General features: G+C 41.4%; 2 protein-coding genes across 5 annotated transcripts in view; one reads left to right on the top strand and one right to left on the bottom strand.

Moving 5' to 3' along the window:
• Positions 1–14,925, bottom strand: part of pip4k2aa (phosphatidylinositol-5-phosphate 4-kinase, type II, alpha a) — a 29,230-nt gene extending 14,305 nt beyond the window's left edge. For 2 of the 4 annotated variants that reach the window (XM_069151571.1, XM_069151574.1), the window contains exons 1-5: positions 14,472–14,922; positions 13,713–14,309; positions 2,132–2,229; positions 1,896–1,992; positions 237–389 (exon numbers count right to left, since the gene is read on the bottom strand). In XM_069151571.1, the coding sequence (XP_069007672.1) occupies positions 237–389; positions 1,896–1,992; positions 2,132–2,229; positions 13,713–13,853 (489 nt within the window). In that variant the 5' untranslated portion in view covers positions 13,854–14,309; positions 14,472–14,922. Of the gene's footprint in view, positions 1–236; positions 390–1,895; positions 1,993–2,131; positions 2,230–13,712; positions 14,310–14,471 lie in introns of all 4 variants that reach the window. The other 2 variants (XM_069151573.1, XM_069151572.1) reach the window with 2 other exon arrangements.
• A 1,125-nt stretch (positions 14,926–16,050) lies between these two features.
• armc3 (armadillo repeat containing 3) lies at positions 16,051–24,159 on the top strand. Its single transcript, XM_069151568.1, has 17 exons — positions 16,051–16,437; positions 16,559–16,676; positions 16,983–17,108; positions 17,323–17,391; positions 17,564–17,739; positions 17,865–18,059; positions 18,317–18,500; positions 18,606–18,758; positions 18,838–18,946; positions 19,576–19,825; positions 20,042–20,178; positions 20,466–20,634; positions 20,898–20,992; positions 22,402–22,485; positions 22,698–22,865; positions 23,128–23,290; positions 23,564–24,159. The coding sequence occupies exons 1-17, from the start codon at positions 16,390–16,392 to the stop codon at positions 23,768–23,770; spliced, it is 2,451 nt and encodes an 816-aa protein (XP_069007669.1). The 5' UTR covers positions 16,051–16,389; the 3' UTR covers positions 23,771–24,159.
• Positions 24,160–24,360: the final 201 nt, after the last annotated feature.

Below are 24,360 nucleotides of genomic sequence, written 5' to 3'. Positions count from 1 at the left end.
AAATTGCATTATTATTGTTGACACTATGCCGTGAGGCACAAAGCTATGAAGGGTGCTTGACTTGTGGGTGTTGTAAGCCTGTAATGAATATCAAAATGATGCTATATTGGATATGTTCATAAAGCATTTCAAGCTTTTTCAGAAAGTGACACACAAAGAAATCCTACAGGACAACCAAGACTCGGATCTACTGTATCTACACATCGATATGTTACAGCACGGTATGTTGTTTTCACCTGGTGGTATTTCTTTAGAATGTTATGCATCTCGGCCACGTCCTCACTGCTGATGGTCTTGATGACGTAGCGCTTGTCGTACGAGGTATGGAAGCGGGCCCCACTGCGACCCTGGGCCTCACTGTTCAAGGGAGCACTACGTGTCAGAGAGTTCTGTAAACACACAGAGCAAAGACAACAAGTAAAAACAAAATTGATAATTGATCAGGATTAGGATGCACTCACTGACATTAAAAAAAAAAAAAAAAAAGTGTCCTCTTTGCTTTATGCCACTCGTTTACATGCATTATTTGTATTGAGAGTCAGTGTACATGTTACTTGGATTTGACCTCTCGAATGGTCAGAAGCCATACTGACCCATCATGACTAAAGAGCAATGAAATTACAGTTTCTGAAGCTCACAATTCAGCATGTCCTAGAGCTACCTTCTTGTTGTCTCACCACCTCCACCACTCCAGTCTAAACACATGAGGTTCTGACCTCTATGCCTGCTGCCTGTCCAGAGCTACACAGACGCAAACAGCTGCTGCCCAGACTTTGGAGCTCAAAAGTAACATGATCCAACACCCTCTGGCTCAATGCCTCATTCTCTAAGAATTCCTCAGCTCCCTCCCCTCTCCTAAACTCTGAGCATCTATTGCTTGTGTTGCAAAGAGAGAACTAATGTTTAAGGTACATGGGAAAACGACCGTTAAGTGGCCCTTTTTACGACGAAAGTAGGTTAAAGATCCGTTTGTTGAGGTTTCTAAAAAGCATGAAAACTACTCGAGTCAACTTTTAGTCCGAATTGTGGTGCAAATTGGAAGTGGTTTGTATCACAAGCTGAAAATGTTAAAGAGGCCCTTTGACAGAGACGGGCATAAATAAAAAAAATGATATTCTAATCATTTTTGCGCTAGTTAGTAATTTCCCCCACTATGCATTTATCATGATGTGGGGGAAAAGGTTAATCTGTTTGCACTTTAGTTACCCTCCAAAGCTTAATTTAATATTGCTATATTTGCTCATTAAAACTAATGGTTACTGCTGTCAGTCATCAAAAAAAGGGACATTTCCAATGTACTTAGAAATAACACCAGCAGGCCCAAAAAAATGGACATGCCCATCAACGACTAGCGCCTTGTGCAGGAAAGTAGTTTGATATAGAGAAAGTCACATTCCTTTGGACTGGTCAGTTTCTTAACGGCGCTCACTGCCCACTCGCTGCAGCTCGCTGAACCCTAATGTAAACATGGAGGAGGGACAGCTGCAATGAGCTGGGACACAATGACCTCTAAATACTGCCAACTCACTGACTGCACTGGGAAATGGGGATTTACTAGGAAAGAGTGGAAACTAAAGGAAAGGAAGGAGTGGGCTCAAACAAAAAGGGGAAAGAAAAATGCACAGAGTAACAGTTTGCAAGTTAAGACTGTGATCCGGAATAGTTACGTGTTTTTTTTTTTCAGTAGCATCAAATGGCTAAAGTTATTAAATTCAGATTCAAATACATTATGTATCGACACTAATATCGTGTGATTGTTTATAGTAACTGGCATCCTCACGTTTGCTAATTCACACCAATCTAATGCAAGAAAGGTGACAAAGAAAGCAGAACTTTGACTCAGAAGTGACATTAATGTGAAAAGCTTGTCTGATGTTGGTGAAAAAGGTTTATACCAAGAAGTCCTGATCATCGATACCAAACCTCTCTCTGAGGTTTCGAAACACCAGAGGGCAGTACTCCTTGAACTTGAAATGACTGGGCATGTTCTCCCTGTGTGTATAAAAAAAAAAAAAAAAGATCAAAAAACACAAGGGACATTATTTTATGAGATGCAATAAATAACACACTTTACAGTGTCATAATTATTGAGCAGTGCAATAGTTATATGATATACTTAAAAAGATCTTACTTGTTGAAGAGGTGGTTGTCCACTTTAATCTTAGAATAGGCCTTGAAATCATCTGGCATGAGCATGATGGGAATCTGAACATGGCTTAATTCATTTATCTGTGCATGAAAAAAAAAAAAGAGGAGGAAAACAGGAACATCAGTAAACACATCTAAGAACACGAAGCTAAAGACATTTGGCAGTAAAACCAAATGGAGCATTCGAGGTAAGATACTGCAGCCGCCACTAGTGAAATTAACACCTGAGGATGAATCCTTGTTAATTCTTCAGCTGGGTCAAAGCAAATGAACGTAATTCATTACATTTTGTGTTCTTCCACAATGTGAAAAATGCCTAAATTGAGAGGATGAAATGATGTGCTTCCCCTGAATCTTGATTTGTCTTAAGTTTACATAGAAATAAAAAAAAAAAAATTAAAAATTAAAAAAAAAAATCAAGTCTGTAAGCATGAAAAAAAAAGAAAACATTTAGTGCAAGCTCAATAGTGGAGCTCTGTAACCAATAAACAATATACTTTGATGAAAGAGGGGGGAGGGGGAGGGGGAATAGCATTATCTGTATTTTCAGTAACATGTTTTATTGTCGCATCTCAAAAATGTGAAAACAGGAATCCTGCAGTTATTCAACAACATGCATGCGTGCTTCTCGACTCATACGATCACTTTCACGATGCACTCCTCGTCATCATGAAAGCCCATAAAGTACATCCTTTCACGGACTGGTGCAAAGGTCACATGAAATCTCGCATTACCACAAAGTGTATATATACGTGTCTGAAAAGACAATCAAAGGCAAATCAGAGTGACAGAATCCACAGATGTATACCGGATGTGTTTTGTTTTTTTTCAGTCTGCCAGGACATCAGTCACCGAATGCTTTACGACACAAAAACTGCTTCTGAGATAAATGTCAGATGCTGTTAACGATCTCAGATAACTGCAAAATCTGGCGCGCCGCAAAACATGTCCAAAAAAAAAAAAAAAAAAAAAAGAAGTAAATATAGCATTCACAAGGATGAACTCGCATCCCGAGATTTTTTTTTTTTTTTTTTTGCTACTCAAGTAAACAGACGCCCGTCATCGCGCCTAATTCAATAATTCAAGTCAAGAGTTGTGGCCCGGGTCATCAATCGACCCCCATCTTTGGCGTCGCACGCTTGGTGATGAGAACACACTATGAATTTACATTTTCGGGAGTGTGCGATGAAGTCGACGGTTTTGAAGGACAGCAGCGGGGGGGAGGGGGGGGGTGGAAGTGTTGCCGGGGCTGCAGAAGCATCGAGGTGTTTTGAATGTGCAGCTCGGGGACTTGAAGAGGAGTGACACCGAGGTTGTTGTGCATAACGTCGGCGCATGTCAAAAACAGAGAGCGCGAGAGAAAGCGAGTCGGGATGACATGCGTGTGCGTGTCTGACTGAAAGATAGGTTGTGTGTCACTCCTGCAGGAAGGACGATCTCAATATCCTGCAGTGTGTGATGCACTGCTGTTGACTAATCTTTGTGTTTGACTGCGTTTACGATCCAAGAGCAGATAATCAAAGACTCTTTTTTGTTGTTGTTGTTGTGGTTTTCTTCCCCTTTTCTATTCGCGACGACGTTCATTTACAGCCGAAATTCAGCTTTAAAAGTTAGTCGAGTTCAGAATTAGCTAAAAAATAAATAAATAAATAATAATAAAAAAATTCGAAATACTCCGACCTCACTCTCATTTTGGATAAACTTAAGTGTCACAAACAGATCCGGGCAATTCAAGGAGTGCCAAGAAACATCCGACCGTGAGAACAAGTGAAGTTTCAAGAGTGAGAGTTACGTGCGAGTTATACTTTCAACACTCAACTCAATTTTGACCGATTGCACGTTTGTGATGAGCAGGACTACAGGACGCGTTAATAAAGCGTGCACACGGAAGAAACTGCAGGGCTTCAAACGCACGAGGCCCAATGCAGGAATATCCACTCGGTGCTGCTTCACGTTGCTTCATTACGTGGACCTGCCGTTTGTTCCGACTCAGACGCAGCTTGAGACGCATATGATGCGTCTGTGTGTGTGCGCTTGAGGATTTGCTGTTGGCTGCAGGCGGGAGCGCTGGCAGGTTGCTCGAGTCTATTAATAACCCGTCATTCCACCGGGCATACTGTAATCTAGGTGCGTTGAATAAACTTCAACACTCGAATTAACTATAATATGAAGGAAATACATACGTACACACGTGCAATCTAAGAGTTGGAGATTATTCGCAGCTAGGATTGTGTAGAGTTACACGGCGAGGTGTCATTTCTTCCATTGGGGATTGACTATAGCAACATAATGCTGAAGGACCTGTTACAGCTGATGATACAGAGAATAGCTTTAGCATGACTTATGGATCGTATCTAGGTTACTTCAGGTGGAGAGGTTTTTTTTTTTGAAGATCCCAGGAACACGTTCATGATTTTTTTTAGACCAATATTATTCACTGCACTTATTCCATCTGACTGATTAGCAGGCTGTCCTACATTATTGATCCTGTGGCCTCTCAAATGAGTATATCCCTGTGGCCAGTTTGCTGCATTAGGATATAGAGTTTTAACCTTAAGGATCGTAGTATCGTCTGTAACAAGGGGCTGAAGAAGCCGACTGCCCGGTCAGAGATGCACTTCTATTTTTAATTTATGACAGTGGTCAAGTTTCTAATCTGTGATCCTATGATTGATAACGTTTTGTGCCCAGGTTAGATGCAATGGACTAAGGATATTAATGGCAGCGAAAGTAGCATCACAGACATAATGATGAAATTCGTAATATTATTAGTCTGTTCTACCCCCATTGTGGGGATGAGAGTGTCTTTGTGTTAAAAATAATATCATTCCTCTGCTGTAGGTAGTGTTTCTTGGCAGCTTCTATGTGCACCAGATTGAAGCGGCTCACTTTAAAAACCACAAACAATTAAACACAGTCAATATCCAAAACAGGAGCTGGCAGCATTTAGTCAGTATGCTGGCAAAGACAGGTGGTGGGTGGCGGTGGGGAGCTGACGCCTAGATTCCCAGGACGGTTTCGATCCCTTGTGCTCATCAATTAATACAATCTTTGCTAACAAAAAGGAAAAAGAAGTCCAATGTGAACTAATGTCGACTCTGCAAACGTGTCCCCGATGGTGTGTAAAGTTTACCAACCGTCTTTAACCATCTCAGCAAACATGCACCAATTGAGCATTTTGAGACGAAAGCTTTTACTAAGTTTAAAGCAATTTGATATTATGTTATTAGAGGGGAAATTTATAATTCAGACCGAACATTCCTGTACTTTGAATAACCTCTTAGATCCGTTTATGCTTTTTTTAAAGAAATTAAACAGAAACAAAGAAGAAAGAAGCATGGCAACATAGAAATAATGTACATGATTAACAGAACATGAATAAAATGTAGAAGACTGTACTCTTAGGAGGGAAATGATTGAGACGAAGACGGCGGGAACATGTCTGAACAAAAAGACTAAAGTGTGATGTGAAAAGAAAGAAACAAATCAAAGACACAAAAGATATGGAGATTATGGTGTTGGAGAGACAGAGAAGTAAACGATTGCGGTCCACAGATGTCATATCCGAGAATGTTTCAGCACCCTGGTGTGACAGGCACTGACGTTACAGTGAGGTTACAGACCAGAGGCATCATGGGTACTCAGTAGGGAGATGTCACCTAATCAACAAAGCTGTGTTTGACACAACATCAGAGACAATGCCTGGTGTTACCACACACACACACACACACACACACACACACACACACACACACACACACACACACACACACACACACACACACACAAGTCTGTGGGGGCACTACATTACAGCAACAAAAATGATTGACACACATGAATAAACACCAAAATGAGGTGAAAATATCTGTTGGACGAAAAGACATGATGAGTCCCTCGAGTCAGACAAATGGTCACGCTGCACTCCTGTGGCAAATGTCCTTGTTCCTTTCTCTGCGAGGACAACAGACCACTTTCACACACAAGTCACCGTGTACCCGTTTTAGTATGAACAGTCAGCAGTAAGCTGCTTTTTCACATGACGCCTCTGCCTGGCTGCTAAACATTTTTTGCAGGCGACTACATGGAGGTGTGGCTAATCCAGAATTAAAACCTAACGGTCCATTGCAGTACTTAATCAACATTAAATATCTATGTGCAGTACTCTTAATTTCACCTTCTCGGGCCCTTGTGATTATTTCCATCTTGGGGAGAGTAGCTCTTGAGCTTTGTTTAATCATATGCATGCGAAACTGCTTATCTTCCTGCAGCTATCAAACTTGCAGACAAATTTTACACCACCACTTCCTTTTTGTCTCCATGGTGATAAAGTCTGGTTTTCCGGCCCAGAGTGAAGCAAGTGTGTGCTGTTGCTCCATTGGACAGGAAGTTAAGTGTGCAGTGTGCTCTGTCAGCAGCATGGCATGGCCTTATCTTTCTGAACAATGACAGATGGCTCGCTCTTAACACGACAGTCGCTAATATTATGAAATGACAATGGATGTGTTAACGGAGGCGAGAAACTTCTCGCTGTTGCGAATGTGAGAAGTGAAACTAATTAGGCATGCCATCAGGGTGTAAAGCCTGGAGGGAGACATTTGACAATGAGCAAGGAAACTACGATTATTATATTTAAAAAAAAAAATCTTTTACTAATTTCTGATAACTGCTGCCGATTTATTACTATAAATAGAATGTGTTATGAATGCAAGCGTGTTTCGTCAACTCCGGTAGTTCCTCTTGAACTGTACACATTGCCTTAATAAAAGTTGTTTCAATTTGCAGTTATTTGATAGCTAAATACAGTAACTCCAGTCTGCTTCATGTCTTTTTAAAAAAAGAAATAGTATCTTAAAAAAGTCATATCGCGTCCAGCAGTGTTTTGTAAAGTATCTCGGAGAAGAATGTCAGTGTGGGCCTGTTGTTGCATGAAGTCTTTAATTTCAACCTCAGTTTTTAAGCAAACCACAGCTCCTTAAAAGGCACGATACCCCGCTATAAAATACCACTAAAAACAAAAAGAGTTGTAGTCCTCCAGTTTGAAATCAGCCTCGAGTCTTGTCTCATGATATTTTTCCACCCTCACGGACCTGCAAAGAGGGGTTTATTTTGAATTGGACTGGACTGGTGTCATCTAATACGACCTAATGTTGAGCAATCTTTTAAAATGCATGTCTCTCAAGGTCCCCTTTCCTCTGGGCACTTCAATCGCAAGTAAACACAACTGAACCGATGCCAAAAGAGAAAGGTGAAAATACATTTCCAAAATCCTGGAAGTGTGCCTTGCGTAAAGAATGCCATTACTTATTTTGAAATGAATTTTGGATAATAACTTGTATGTACAGCTACTGTCACACCCAGCACTTTCTACGAACAGCAGACCCCTATATAGCACTGAAAGCAGCCACACGGCTACTCCCTTACTTTCGTTAGCCCACTTACTAACAAGGTTAGTTTGCTGTGAGGAAGTCAGCCGTCAGCCTGCGCACTGCAGCTAAAACATTAGTGGTGCTTAATACGGTCAAAACAAGCCAAATGGCAAAGTCCATCTAATGTTATTTCCAAAATCCATTTTTGGCTTTTCTAAGCTCTGGAGCCAACAAAAGATCATGGTGGGGATTGTTGTTGTTGTTTTTTTTTTGCAGGATTACTTTCGTGTTACTTGATGAATTTCGTGTTCATTACTCATTTCAAAAGGCCGATCTGGTTGCGATCGCGGCTGCACCTGCTCTGCTTGCCCGTGACGGGACGAGTCGTGGCTCGACATTGGTTGTTGTTGGTTCCCTCGGCTGCCGCTGTGGTCCAACATAGATATGTCCGGCTATGCTGCTATTTGTACAGGCAGTGCTTCTACGACAGATGTGTTGCCAATACACCACAGTAGTTTAGGAGGACAACCATCACGCACACGCGCACGCGCGCACACAACCGCTGCACGTGCTTAGGGTTACCCCTATTAAACTAATGTGTCACAGCCAGAGTCGTAATAAGTAAAGCACCGCGGCGGCCACAGCTAAAGTCGCAGTGCCAGCTATGTCATCCGACGGCGTCGGTCGTAATCGCAGTCTGTTTCAATTAACCTCAGCCGTGGTCAGCTGCGAGAGGTTGTGAACCGTCTCTTTTAGTTATCTTTATAAATGCAACGGTGCCGCCACGGACTTGTGCCCGAGCGGCCACAGCTGGGGGTGCACCGACTCCTCCCGCCGCAGTCGCCGCCGGCAGTCCTCCGCGGCGTAATACCGTCTCGTAATACAGCCGTCTTTCTACGGGCCAGACCAAAATGCAAACATTATAGGAGACACGAAAATAGCCCACAAATAATTCCCACCGTGACCTCTCGAGGTCTCCGCGAGAAGCAGGGAAGATGAGAATCACAATTCTGAAGGAAATCTATTTTCTTCTCCCCGCCCACGAACAGAGAGGTCAGCCGTAATGAGGACACACCGATGATAAAAAGTGGAGCGGTGGTAAGGTAAAAGGACTGACGCAACCGCATGCGTGTGTGTGTGTGTGTGTGTGTGTGTGTGTGTGTGTGTGTGCGCAAGTGAGATCTGAACGGGGAGGAAAAGAAACGAACAGGGCTTTGGATGTGTGCGACCACGTGCCGGAGGAAGACACCTGCAGTACAATTAAAAGCTTATGCTAATCATCCCTTCAATTGTGAGAACGTCTGCATTTACATCAGACACCAGCAGCTCATTCCAGTCTATTTCAGTCAGGAAGAGTCTGAAACTCACACTAAGTCAAGCGCTGAAGAAACGAAAGGCGTGTTTCCAACGCTTAGACTACGGCAAATACATACAGTGAAGGGATGTCTTGATACTCAAATTTTTGTGGAGGGTCCTAATACCGTTAAAACGCCAAGATCCTCCATACTGAATTTGGTACCTTGAAAACATTGTTTTCATAAACATTGTCCACAGTGTGATTACACACGTTCTAAAGACGTCCATACAAACACGCTCATCTTAGATTCGGTGCACAGATCAGGATGATGGTCTTTGATGGTCTATAACTGGTCCCTGATCATCTCACTCAAATACAAAAATATCTCCACACATAAACTTTTGATGTGTGCGTGCGTGCGGTTGTGGTTGTTGTTGCTGTTGCTGTCGTATCAACACGAGTGCCATCACGATATCTGAATTTTTGGCATGGGCTCGTGACCAAAGTGTTGGATCTCGTCACATCCGTAACAGATCAGAGACAAAGAATATTCCACCTCAACATCTCCTGAGGGGGCTGCCAAGTTCCCGACTTGAAACGCTACGTGACGGATAACTAAAGCAAACGGGTGACACAGTTCGTGGAGTTATACACTCACCAGGTACGCCGTACCAAAGGACATGCAGATATATCAGTAGCAAGCAGAAAGGAAAAAAGTTAGTTTCGAGACTTTTTGCAGACTCACACTGACGCACAAAAAACACAAGATGCTTCCACCAGTCTCTCCGTCTGACATTGCCTCAGGGTGCCGAGATGTGCGGTTCCAGTTTTTCTGTTTTCCTAACCCATAATCATCGCACATATTAGCTGTAGGTCACTCGTGTAGATATTTATAGGATCTCCCTCTTATGCAATGCACAGCTCCAGACACAGCTACTCTGAGTCAGACAGCGAGGCAGGGCACAGAAAAGAAAGGGAAGAGAGGGAGAGAGGGGGGAAGGAATGAAAGTGAGCCACATTGACAGGATGACAAAAAAGGGGGCTCAGACATAACTGGATCATGAACCTGCAAAATAAGGAGAGTGTTAATAAAGGTATATATATATGTCTGAGCCCCTTATATATATTATATATATGTATATATATAATATATATGAGAAAAGCGACACTAAGAGAAAATACAAGTTAAACTGAAATAAAAAGATTTACCCACACGCCCCAAAAATATTAATTCATTTTTGTTTAGCAATCTTCTCTTTTCTTGGCCTGCTGTAATAAACATCCACACAGAACATGAGCGAAACACATTTATCTTGAAAGTACTGGAGCAGGTGACTTGCAGCAGCAGGCCACTGCTGGACTCAGGGCTACGATTACGCAGCGGGGGCCTTAAACTGTGACGATGCAACTTTCCAGCCCAATGACAAATCTACTCAAAATCCACCAGCAGAACACATTCTGACACGTTTCTCTTCCAACAGTGCACTCGGACACCCCAAGGACTCAAAATGAGAACTGACAGACAAGGCAGAACTACACCCCATTTTTTTTTTACAGATTCACAAATGATGTGGAGGCTGTAATCTACGTTTCACTGCAGAAACAGAACTCCTGACACAAGGTGTTTGGGACCTTGACATATTTTTAGAAGTAGCCGTCTACCATTGGGGTAGCTCGGGTTTCAAGGAGTCTTGCTTGGACAAATGGATTTGGACTACGCAGTTAGGATGGTTCATCTTTTCCTGAGTTATTATTTCTTTCAGGCTAAACCATGATGACAGCGTGAAGATTTTCCAGAGCAAAAACGAATGCGTTTTTCTTTTCTTTTTAAAAAGCCATTACTTTCATGAAGAATGCCACAACTGACACCAAATTGGTAAACTTATCCGTTGTGATGCAATTGCACTGAGTCTATGTTCTGTTTATATAAGCACTGATTGTTACTGATCTTTTGACCACTTTTTTGTTTCAGCTTTAGTAAAACTTCAGTGACTTACTGAAAAAAAAAAAGATTTTTTTTTTTAGCTTTGGCTTCAATCCTTGTTTGTAAAACCATGAGGTATTTAACCTATTTAGGCTTTAAAAGTCCAAGTAAAGTTTCAAAGTGTTGGGATTAAAGTTAAATCATGTGACCTGTCAAAGAAAGCTATTTTTTTTTTTTTTTTTTTTTTTTTTAGCAAAGTGCTACATATTTCTGCCCCAAAAAGAGATTTCAAAACACATATCCTCGGATGAGCCGTTAAACAGGAATGAATCTAAATGGCATACAGTGACTGCTCTAGGCTAAATAAACACATTCATTTCTGCTTGTTAGCAGCTCAATTTCCTCATTTAAATAACACCTTTGCTGCATTGGACAAACAGAAAGGTATCTGTGGCTCTTCTGGATTGACCAGCGACTGACCTGTGACACTCGATAAATCTGGTTGTCAAGTGGAGGTTCGGGAGTCGGGGGTTACGTTTGCAGAACTGGTGCGTGTATGCATGTGCGTGCATGCCGCCTCTGATGTCTGGTTGCATTCTTAGGCCTCACCCTTTGATCGTTCCTTTGCAGTGTCCTGTTATTTAAAGGTTGCGGTTACGTTTGCAATCACCTTGCTGTCGTATTAACATTTCCAAACTGTGGCCTTCACACCCTGCTGGTAGCAACTCAGCATCTCAATCTGGTGACCTGGCACTGAATGTCATTTTTGCAAAGCCAATGGTATATGACAAACAGAGAAGCTTATCAGGTGATGAGAAAAACAGCGAGAGAAGTAGCCTAAGGCATAAGAAGGAAATGTGCTGGCTGCACTCCTGCTCCGCGTTATGCAATTCAATATAACAGTTTGAACATGTAGATTCTCCAGACTTGTGTAGGTTTTTATGGTTCGGAGCCAGTGGCCCTTTAGCACACAGTTCTAAGACATCTAAATGAGACAGATGAATCTTATGATGTGATCCTAGATTAAATCTCCTTCTCTACTGGACATGCATGGACAAACAAGTTACTCTTAGAAATGATATTTAAATCAATTCTAGATGAAAGATTTTCAGCGTATTGACAAGACAAATACGTGACGTAACAACCATTTTATAGAAGGGTTTGGTGAGTTTGCTGGGATGGTAGTCTAGAAACATAGATACATGGCTGGTGTTATACTAAATCTGATAAGGAAATCTGTAAGTGAGTGGACAGTGCTGCATAACAGCATGAAGGTAAACCTCTTGCGCACTTTACTTAGTTCCCTCAGGCTTAACACCACAGCCAAGGTGACTGTAATCCATCGATAGACAACAGCTCAGACAAAGAATAAAGGCTTTGGATCTTTAGCGGTCTTGGCCTTTCATACAACAGGCTATTTTGAGACCGTGTAATCCAGAATAAACTGTCACCCTAAATGCAAAAAGCAAAAGCTATTGACTAACGTGAAAAATATAACAATCTGAATAATTGAATACATCAAAGTGCCTTCAGTACTGTGAGTCTGTCACATTGATATACGCCAAATACTGCAGACACCTTAATCCAATACAGAGATATGGGGAAAAATAATCATTGTTGTAAGACTCAACAAGTATGAGTATACACATACATACATGCATATATATAGATGCATGTATGTACACATATACGTTTCCAAAGCAACACAAAACAACAAACAGAGCTCAAAAGTCAAAACCCAAATGGTCCGAGTACAAATGGCTTAAGCATTGCCAAAAAATGGATAAAAATATGTCAAAAGGAACAATAATGTCATAAGAAGACACCCAAAACCGTATCAACGATTGAAAACCGCGGTCACGATTAAAACGTACCAGAAACAATATGTCTGGCCCATTACCTTAACACAAAATCAATATTAATGTGAAACTGACATCTGCCAGTCTGATTTAATGTATTCGTTGGTTGTAGGTTTCATAAAGTCTGGTGACCACAGTCACACACAGAACAACCAAAGGCAGATAACAATAAAGAGCAAGGCTACAGAGCGGCAGTCTGTATAAAAGGGCCTAAAGTAGTTTATATTTTAAATAATATCTACATTTGTGCCATCATTCACACCATTGCCTGCTCTGTGGGAAATATTTCTGACTAACATATAAATATTCTGAATGCTGCTCACTTACTGCTCAGCTCTTTAGGTTAGAAAGATTCAACCCTGAGGCGACAGATCGACTTAATAAACCAAACCAATGAACTAAATAACCACAAAATGATTATGGGCAACAAGCTGCGCAAGCAATGGAGAGGCTATAGATTAATATTAAGAGTGTCAGAACAAAGGAATTTAAGGAACTGCGGATTATATGCCTTACTCCGTCTCTTGGTGTGCTGTAATACGACACAACATCGATCATAAGCTTTAATACTTTCGCCTCGGCGGCAGGGATAGTCGTTTGTCCACCACCTTCCAAGTTTGCGCTCTCTTCAGCACATGAGTACTGACCCACGGCGAATGTTCAGCGAAGGAAGAGACAAGAGAGCAGAGAGCGGAGATAAGCTGTTTTGCATGGGAAGATCTGCTCTCTCTCGTGACACAGACCCCTAGGAGCTTATCCTACATGTGCACAACAGGAAGTCAGAGAAGAGTTTGCTGCTCTTCCTCTCTGTCTAACTAACACACACACAGACACACACACACACATATATGTAATAATGGTATTCATGCCATGACTTTTTGTTCCTACAAAGAGCCCACTCAAAGCAAGCATTACTGATGACCTGCTTGCAGCCAGTCACACATTTAGACAGTCACATCCCGCCGCTGGACAGCAGCTGGCATCTTTGTCAAATCGGCTGCAACAACACGAAAGGCTGCAAGAAAGGCTGAATGTGCAACAATCATTAGGTCGAGGGGAGACATGGCTGTGGATCATCAAAAGGACATTTAAAAAAAAAAAAAAAAGGTCTGACTCACCGAGTGGTTGACTCCCCACATCAGCACGCTGAACAGAGGGTCGCTGGCACGGAAGAGCTTCACTTTCTGAGCAACGAAGTGTTTCTTCTTGGTCTTCGTTTTGCTCGCAATAGATGCGGCAATGCTGCTCGCCGAAGCCATTTTTTTTTTTTTTTTTTTTTTTTTTTTTTAAAAAAGCAAGCTGGCTGGTTTTTGCAGTTCTGTGTGATAATCCTGACAGTCTTCTCCTCCTCCCTCCTCCTCCTCCTCCACCTCCTCCCTTTTTGAAGCCGGCACAGCGGCCACCAGCTCACGATTCACTAATGTCAATAATATTCATTTAAGCCAGCTCGCAAAAATCAAAGTAGTCCCCCTCAGTCCTCCTCGTTCAACGTCAGCTCGGCTGGACGCTCCGGCCCTCGACCAGGACTGCTGAGAGACAAAACGCAGTGTCTCGGGAGCTCACTGCTGGCGCTGTCCTTCACCCGACGGTCCTCCGCGTCCCCCCGGCCCGCATCACAAGTCCCCGCTCTTCCTCCCTCGACTCATCTGGAGCGTCTTCGCCGAGCTGGCGGTTAGCATAGCCGGAGGTAGCCTGCTTCAGCTACCAAAACACAACTACGGATAAATTTCGTAAAATTATTTTAAAAAAACAAAACAACAACAACAACAACAACAAAAAACGTAGAAAACGAGGAAAAAAAAAATAAAATAAAAAAATAATAATAATAATAAAAAAAAAGGCGTGAAAGCCTCGTGACAAAATGAGAAACGACTTACTTTCAGGCCGGTTGATAAAATGAGTTAGTGATGCGGAGGGCTGACCTTCGTTACTTCGTTACCTTCGTTACTTCGTTACCTTCGTTACTTCGTTACCTTCGTTACTTCGTTACTTCGTCAGCCCGGATGACGGCACAATGCAGCTAGCTCACGTTAGCCTCCGAGCTAACAGCTGCCATTAGCCATCTGCTCACAACTTAGCACGCGCCTCCTCCTCCTCCTCTCCTCTCCTGCTCCTGCTCCTCCTCCTCCTTCTTCTTCTTCTCCTCCTCCTCCTCCTCCTCCTCGTCTTTGTGCGGTTATCCCGTAAAGATGACAGAGGTGTATCCTGTCATTCCTGTCATGGCCCCCCCGCTTGTTTGAATTAAAAACGCAGAGGAGGAGAAATGTCGACGTGACCCGGTCTGCTCGCGTGCGCCGCTGTCAACTGACAGCTCGACGGATGGGAGGTGACAGCGGAGTCTGCTGCTCCACCCTCCTCCTCCTCCACCACCTCCTCCTCCACCTCTTCCTCCACCCTCCACCGATTTTTATTTTTTTTATTTTTTTTTTAATCGCACGCGTGAGACATTTTATATCACTTTAAATTTGCATTTAGATTTAAATGTCATACCGAGAAAAGAATGAATAAAAAAAAAGTCTTTTAACTGAATGAGGTGGGCACAATTTTGCTATTTTTTTTTTTATTTATTTATTTTTTTTTATTTTTGCAGCACGTGTTAATAGTAAAATGCATGAAGCAAAAACCTGCACATCATCCTCCATTCTTGGCTTTTTTTTGGTTTGTTGCGTTTTAGATGAGATGAATCTGCCGCTCATCTCAGGAAGCAGCGCAGTGATCACGTCCCACACCACCGGAGGTAATAATGTCTTTAGAGGTCATTGGCTTTTCTGACGCATACCGTGTTGTTTCCACCGGCACATTGCTGTGTCAGTATCTCTCTGAAAGCAGGACGCCTCGATGTGCTGATGCTGTAAAGAGCTCATTTTGTTTTATGACTCACTCTTCACAGCAGCGCATTTATATTAGTACTACTCCAATTACCTGCAAAGGACAGTCCTTCAATATATAAACACCACACTCACTGACCTACAAATTCCCATTATATATATAAATATATATATATATATAAAAATATAATATATAATATATAAAAAACAATATATATATATTGTTTTTTTTCTCATCTTCTTTTTGCTCGTTAACCTTTTGTGCAAATAGGAATAATTATCAATCCGAAAGCACTTTAAAATAGAGACCGTCAGTCGGTTTTGCTCTCTGCGTGTTGCATTTATTTTGCAATTCAACATCCCGCTGCACATTTTACATTCAACCGTGTTGCGCACGCAACGAATGAAAAATAATTTAATACAACAAAAGTCCTGACAACATTTATATATTGTCAGGTTTTTTTTTTTTTTTTTTCTTCCAAAACAAGGCTATATATAGTTTAACATTAAACTGCTAATGAAATAGTAACGTGGCAAACAGGTTAAAAAAAAATAAAAAATAATCATTATTTAGTCAAACGTGGCACCCGTTGCCTAGCAACGCAGCGTCAACCTTCCTTTTCCAAAACACCGACCTCACGGTCTGCTTCTTGTGGCCGGTCCGCGGGCTGAGTATACATCTTCATCTTGTCCCTTAGTTTTGAATGATAAGGTAAAGTCACACGGTGAATATTTGAGATGGTAATCGGCGGTTTCTCTGGTTTTGTAAGTGAACATTAAGTGAACACTGCTACGTAGCATCTGGCTAAGCTATCAGGTTAGCTGTGGAGTTAAACTCGCTTTGTGACGACAGTTTAATGTTGTTATTTATCTTGTGCAGCATTTTGTTGTGAAAATTGCCGTGTTATAAAGTTTATTATTATTATTATTATTATTATTATTAAAGAGTTTAACTTAAGGACACATAATGGGAAAGAGGACGAAAAAGGAGAGTGAAACTTCAGGCAAGGAGATGGTGAGACATTAATGTAACACGGTTTCTCATCTTAACCCTTTGAAAATACATAATCTATATCCCCGGATCAAAGACAGAAAGATCAGACATAAAACATGTTCAACTCTCCTAAAACTCACAGGTTGAGCCACTATCAGTTCAAAGCAAAACCCCAGCAACAGCAGTGCTGCTGTTAAATTCCCCAGAGGAGGACATTTTGGTCAAAGCCTGTGAAGCAATACACACGTTTGCAGAGACAGGTACAGTATTCATACCCACTGCTAACCCTGAGTTTTTGTTTGGTGTTTGGTAAGCAAGCTTGCAGATGAAAAGCCCCAAAATTAAATTGTGGGTTGTCAGTGTCTTATCTTATTTACTGTCTCATCTTATACCCTCCCTCTTCAACTCAAGCTCTATATTCTTTCTTGCTGTGTCCTTTTATATTCAATTATATTGTCCTATTCTTTCATAATGAGATTGTGGTGTTTGCCTTCACTTTACTGATAGCTCAAGGTTTCTGGGGACCGAGCTGAATTTTCCTATTCACTGTCTCCCCCTGTTGATAGGAGATGAGAACAAGGTTTCTCTGCTGGGACTTGGGGCTTTGGAGCCTCTGTGCCAGCTCATTGCTCACAACAACAAGCTGGTCAGACGCAACGCCTTCATGGCCCTGGGCACCATGGTCACCAACGGTGTGTCAGACGACTTGCGTCATAATGCAGACTCAATTTCAAAAGACTGTGGTGGTTTACAATTTAATTTAGGCAGCCACTGCTTATCTGCTTATCAAAAATAATTACTGTGTTAAATAGTTTGTCGAATAGCTCCAGTGTTTTGGTGATTTAACAGACTGAGTAGGCTGATGGATCGCCTCACGAAATAACTAAATCTTGTTTTAACTGAAAGGTGACGTGAAGAGTGCTCTGAAAAAACGGGATATCCTTCCATCGATTATAGAAAAACTGTCACTTGAAGGTGAGTAATTTTGATTGCAAGATGAATACACTCAGATGTGGATATTTACTGTATATTAGCTGCAATAAAACTAAGAAACAAGTGTCTATTTATGGCAGTATATTTCTGTATGTTTAATCCTTCATGAATCCAGGTTTTCTTTTCATATATTAAATTTTCTCTTCTTTTCAAGAAGAGACAGTTGTCCATGAGTTTGCAACACTGTGTCTGGCCTCACTGTCAATGGACTTTGGCTATAAGGTCCAAATCTTTGAGAACCAGGCCCTTCCACCTCTAATTCAGCTCCTATCCAGCTCTGACCCAGATGTCGAGAAGAACTCCCTAGAAACCATCTTCAACCTAGTTCAGGTGACTGAAAGTCATCAGCCTAGAGGAGATTACAAGTCTATTAAGTTATAAGGTTTACTAAAAGATGGGTAAAAATGAAGATTCTTGTGGTCATTTTCTAACATGCATTATTCGTGTGTATCAAGGACTACCCAAGCCGCCTTGCAGTACACGAGTTAGGTGGGATCCCTCCACTTCTGGGGCTCTTAAAGTCTGAGTTTCCCGTTATTCAGCATCTGGCTTTAAAGACGCTGCAGAACATCACCACTAATAAAGACACGCGCAACACCTTCAGGGAAGAACAGGGATTTGAGAAGCTCATTGAGATCCTCAATAACACGGTAGGTGTGTGTAAAAAGAGAGCATATGCTTTAAGTAACATGCTCACATATCTTCATTTTGCTTAGTGTTAATTACAAAATTAGAAATATGAACATGGAGATGGTAATAACTGCTTATACGTGCATTTTTATGATTGCACCCTGAGCTTGAAATGGTTCCCTTTGATTAAACACTTGTTATCAACCCTGAATGTGTTTTCTGTACCATTCAGTCTTTTACATCCTCTGCCCTGATTTATCTTTTTTATTTCATACAGGACTTCAGTGACCTACATGCTGAGGCCTTACTAGTAGTGGTTAACTGTTTGAGTGACAGTGAGAGTGTTCACCTGATCCACAAGGGTGGAGGACTGACCAAGCTGATGGAATTTGTTCTCACCCCCAGCATGCCGGAAATCCAGTCCGGCACTGTTAAATGCATCACCATGGTGGCTCATAGCTGTAAGCACAGAAAGAGACGAGACATGAAAGTTTTCTTTTAACTTTCCAACGACATATCACAGAAGATATTTTTATTTGCATATGTGTGCATAACTGTGTATCTAGGTGAGAGTCGCAAACTGCTGCATGAGCAGGATGTGGAGAAGGTTCTGGTAGAGCTCTTGTCTGTGGCGGACGTCGGCGTGAAAACATCTACTTGTCAGGCTGTGGCTGCCATGAGTTTCCACCTAGCCAGCAAAGACAGTTTCAGAGAGCTCGGTACACACTACATACATTCACAACATCAACACGCCCACCATGACAAAGCCTGAATGAGTTGGATTTCTTTGTGTTTCAGGTGGCATCCCTGCTGTGGTAGAGTTGCTGAGCAATGAGAGTTTAGAGCTGAGAGAGGCAGCGACCCATGCACTCTCCAATCTTACACATAGCAACCGGCTCAATGCCTTGTGAGTGACAGATCACCTGACAATGTCCCTGACCTCCTACCTCCACCTAAGTATTTCTATACTCACAAATATCCTCCTATTCTTGGAGAAGGTCAGATTGTACATCCTGTAAATTTCATCTCCATAGTAATCTATACAAAACATATAGAAATTGAATCATTTCAAGGTTCAAGTAATAATTTTGCAATCTTTAAAACTGAGGCTTGGAAAAAAGTGTGATTTTAAAGTTGAATAGTGTGCCTTCCTCTTCACTATTTCATGAATGATTTAATGTGTCTCCTCGTGGTGCTCTCTCCCTGAATTTCTTTACCCCTGTTCACTCCCTTTCTCCACCCTTAACCACCCACCAATTTTGTATTCTCCAGACAAATCTTCCCCACAACCATCATCTCTCACTGTCTGACGTCATACGACTGTTTCCTCCAGTACTCAGGACACTACAATTTACCTCTACCTCCCATGAATCATTCCTAACTATCCTTACTTACAAATCAGATGTATGAAACACATGTCATGTACGCATCACAGAAATGCTATGTTGTGTGAATATATAAATGCGTAACATTACGTTACTGTCAGCTCTCTAGGTCTGCAGTAGATCTCCCATCCATCTCTGTGGTGTCTTACAGTGCGGTGTATGAGGCAGGAGGCGCTGACATCCTTGTCCAGCAGCTGTACGGAAGCTGTCCAAAGACGGTGGCCAATTCTGCCGCCACACTTCACAACATGGCAGGACAGGAGAGCATTCGCTGTAGCATCTTGTCACATGGAGCCATGCAGGCTCTGGTGGAGCCCCTGAAGTCCACAGATACACAGGTCCTCATCAACACCACGCTGTGCCTTGCAACGCTGGCCTGTGACGGAGAAGCTAGAGCAGAGGTTGGTGTTTGTATGCGTTGAACGACTGTTCAGAATGCTGAATGGTGTTTGCTAATGATAAGAATATTATGAACTTTGGTGTTTTGCATTAAGGAAACATCGCTTAGATCCTATCAAATTAAAGCAAGGTTCATTATAAACAATTGTCTTACTTCATATTGTATTATTTTAAATGCTTTACCTGAATACCTAAAATTCACCCTGTGTCTTACACAGCTACAAAAAGATGGAGGCCTTGAGCCTCTGGTGAATTTGCTGCACTCCCATCACAAGGAGGTGCTGCACAATGCATGCTTGGCAGTAAATGTCTGTGCCAGTGATGAACCCACCGCAGTGGAGATGTGCAAATTTGGGTAAGTCAAAAGAGATGACAGTTGACATCAGAGCATAACAGATGAGTCATGAAGTAAAATAAAAAAAAAAAGCTGGAGGAGTGTTGTTGAGTCGTGTAAAGAGAAAGTACAAGTAAAGTGTGTTATGGATAACAAGCTGTAGTCTCTTATTTAGCCAGTAGATGACACCGTAGGGCAGTATTTTGTTCATATATGTATATATTGTAGTTTGTGCATTTTTGTTTTCATCATCTATGTTTTAATGCCTCTATGTTCTGGTATGCTTATTGTATTAATCTGTGTCTCAGAGCCCTGGAAATACTTCAGGAAATCAGCCAGTCAGTGAATCGTGGGAAAGGTTTCAGCACGTTGGCCATGAACAGCCTGCTCAACTCCAACTTGTCTGTTAAATACAGCGTGACAGATCACTTGGCCTCCACTGACATTATTACTAGCGGCTTCTATGATGCTGGGAGGGTGTGTTTTCTATTGCACTTATAGGTGCTCCAGAAGTCCCCTTGAGGAATAGATGAAATTGGAAAATATACTTGTCCCAACTTCAGAGGTTATTTTTAGACTTTGACTGAAATGAAATTTGTTTCAGCAATGTGATCTTGACAACAGAATATTTGTTTTTGTCTTTTTCATCTGTCTCTCAGAAAGAACACAACAGATACAATTTTACAAAATTGAAGTTATTACTTTGTAAAGGCTTCTCACTTACTCACTCTTTTTCTCAGGCTCATTCAGGTCAGAGGATTCTGGCTCTCGAGGAGCTGTGCAAACAGCCTGTCAACCAGCATCGACCCATTATTGTCGTCAGCACAGTATCAGAGTATGAATCCAGTCACAACATGTTTTGATAGAGTTTGTCTAGAATCCCATACATAGAATATAAATGCATGTTAACAGAATACAGTTGTAATTTTTTACATCTGACACAATTTTAAAATTATTTATCATATTCTAGCACTGTAAAAGTGTAGATAACAGTTTGAAATTTATGAAAATAATGGAGCAACTCTCCAAACTGTTAAAACAAACTGAACCCACCTTCCACTAAAAGTACAGAAGGAAATTAACAAGAACAATCACAGAAATACACATGAATTATTCCACTACCAGCCCCTGCAACTATTTATTGTGTTTTATATATTACAAACACCCTCCCCTTGTCTTCACCAATCCAGAGCTCTTCTTGTCCTCCTTTCTCTTCTCTTTTTCCCTCTCACCGCAGTTGCCTTCAGTGTTCCCCGTTAGCGTGGCCTCACTGAGTAAACGATCCCTTTTTTAAGATGGCAACACACTCAGCGCCTTTGTGTTCAGACTAATGGACTTCTGCACTTGCATGCACAATCACAAACGTGCACAAGTGCAAAGGCATGAGCACCCATGGAGTTACAGCCAAAGATGCTTTCACATAATACACATACACACACATACGATAAAAGCTGCCTTATGTATGAAATCTACAATTAAATGCACAAACACACTTTCAGCATATTGATGAATTAACTTTTCAATAGAAAGCAGTGCCCCCTCAGGGTACCTCAGGTCCACCCAATGTCCACTATTCCCCTTCTGCATGCATGTAGCCTACACACAACATCCTCGGCATCCTTAAGCAGTGTGTTGTGTAATCCATCTGTGGTCTCATCCATAGCTTTGTATGACCCAAGTTTAACTTTTCAAAACAAAATCTCTCTTTTTAGGTTTCGTTTTTTTGTTTTCTGCCTCTGCCTCCTCAGCGAACACAGAGCATCGTTTAACTCAACAAGTTTTGCAATCAAATATCTTATATATGTGGTGATCATATGTGTTTTATACGTGTGCTACATGCACACACTCTTCTCGCGGATTGTGACAAAACATGTCAGACACAAGAAAAACAGGATCTTACTGAAACACTGTAGGACAGACAAAACATGGTGCTAAAAACACAGCGGTTTCAAGAAAATATTGAAACAAGCTGTATTTTGGGATACATGATGGATTCACTTCTAATAATAAGAAGCATTATATTTTATCAGTACAAGCTGTTCAGAATATGCTTTGTTTTTTTAATTGATGACAGTGAAATAAAGTACACCCATGTGCTGTATATAATAAGGCAGGCTAACTTAAACTTTATATAAAGTTTTGTAGTACTGTAAACAGATGAGAACAACTGAGCAAAATGGAAAAAGAACAAATATTGCTGTGTTTAGTTATATAACCCATTTTATTCTTGGCTTTCTGTGGCAGAGAGATAACAAATGGAGCAGAAGAGAGACAGAGCAACCCATCACAGACAGACACCAGCAGCAAGGGAGAGCGCAGGACACCAAGGTGAGTGCGTCTGTGGAAGTGGAGGGTGAGGATGCTTACAGTGTCATCATATATAACACGGCCTATGGAACAGAAAAATATATGATTACTTCATTGTGTGGTGGTGCTCATTAAAGCTTTTAAACTTGACTCAATTCAGGATGGAATGTTATGCTCTCTATTTTTAAAACAGGGACTTTGATTTGTTTTTAATTAACTGTCTCTCTGTACAGGAAGAAGAAAGAGGAAGACAAACATAAAGATGAGGTCTGGCCTGATTCTCCTACAGAGAAACCATGGAACAAGATGGATGATGTGTCATTACAGCTTTTAGTTAAAGAGGCCAAAGAATCCATCCTCCCACTGAATGATGAACAAGAGCAGTACGCCGCCCTGGCCAGGTGACAAATTAATGCAGTCGGCACATAACCGACACGCAGAGCTGTCATCACAAGGAGAAAGGAAAAGTAAACAATTGGCAGTCAATGTTATTAAAATCTCTAGATGCAAATTGAAACTATATTTACTTATACACCAACTCATCAAGTGTTAGGATTCACAAAAAATGATATAAATATAGAAAAACAGAACTGTGGGATTTCAAAATGCAAAACACTTCTTAACTTTGAAACTTTCTATATTTTATCCGTTTTTGTGTGTCAGGATGGTGAGTGACGCCATGGGTGGACCGGTCGAGATGGAAAAGTTGCATGAATTTCAATGGGTGCTGCACCTCAGTGAGCTCAAGATTCAGCTTCAGTCTAATGTTGTTCCCATTGGTTTGATCACCGAGGGAATCTACGGCCATAGGGCTCTTCTATTCAAGGTACCACGCACTAGCTATCACACAGCAGCATCAGATTGTTTTTCCCCTTTCGCGAGTCTTCTTTCTTATCCTTCAATCTCTTTCTTTGCAGCCACCATCTTTCTCCTTCTTTAAACCTATTCTCTCTAAGTTCCACCCAACCTCCAAACATATTTGTTTGCCTGTTTTACTTATCCACTCCATTTCTCAACTTTTCATGTACACTATAAACTTCATCCAATCCATTGTTTCCAAATAATCACACCCCATCCTGTCTGCTCTTTAACTTTTCAGTCTTTGGCTGATTACATCGGATTGAGTTGCAGTCTCGTAAGGGGCGAGTACAACCGGGCTTGGAACGAGGTGCTCCTGTTCAGTGGAGATCCCTCCAACTATCAGCACTCCTCACAGCCCTGCCGCTACATAGTAGACCTTATGCACCAGCCTGGAAGCCTTTTGGCAGTCAATACCGCTGCTGCTGTGCAGTACTACACTATATAGACCAAAACTATTGTTTAAATACTGTGGAAGGTAATGCTTTGACCAGATATTTTCACTGAGATGCATTGTGGATTGTTGTAACTGTATGTAAGACCTTGAAATCAATAAATTACCATTCATCAGTTGACTGTTATTTCAAAATGCTGTTTGCTAATGAGGCTTAAATAGCGATTTAACCTTTTCCTCACCATAGGATTCACAATGTTGTAGAGAAAAGTCAGGTTGGGTCAAACTGGCTCTGCAAACTCTGAAAGTTAGTTGTTTAGCAGGTTTGTGTCCAAATGAAAGTTAGAGAATTGAAAATAAAACATGTCTTTCTCAGTTTGTTATAGGAGACGTTATAAATGTAAAGGTCACTCAACACCAAATAAAGATTCCTCTAATGTGTGTCTGACCTTCTGGAGATCCCATCATCATTGACTGATCATCCTCACCGCACTGTTCACCGGGATCCATGTTTAGTTGAAAAACACATGTAAAATCGATTCACGACAGGACTTCCTCCACCAAATTTATTTGCCCTCAATTTACCCTTCATTATTTTTTTTCTTGCCACGAAGCTGCTACACATTAACGACAGATTGCTCTTT

The sequence above is a fragment of the Embiotoca jacksoni genome, unplaced genomic scaffold (assembly GCF_022577435.1).
Source record: "Embiotoca jacksoni isolate LCO1_2020_lvr unplaced genomic scaffold, fEmbJac1.0.p SCAF_17, whole genome shotgun sequence".
Classification (NCBI taxonomy): domain Eukaryota; kingdom Metazoa; phylum Chordata; class Actinopteri; family Embiotocidae; genus Embiotoca; species Embiotoca jacksoni.
This window is presented reverse-complemented; position numbering and strand designations above follow the sequence as displayed.

Excerpts from the sequence above, each read along its gene's own strand:
- armc3 (XM_069151568.1), top strand. The coding sequence starts at position 16,390 with ATGGGAAAGAGGACGAAAAAGGAGAGTGAAACTTCAGGCAAGGAGATG. Across the intron at positions 16,438-16,558 it reads AAACTTCAGGCAAGGAGATG|GTTGAGCCACTATCAGTTCA; the intron begins GTGAGACATTAA and ends TAAAACTCACAG. Across the intron at positions 18,759-18,837 it reads AGACAGTTTCAGAGAGCTCG|GTGGCATCCCTGCTGTGGTA; the intron begins GTACACACTACA and ends TTTGTGTTTCAG.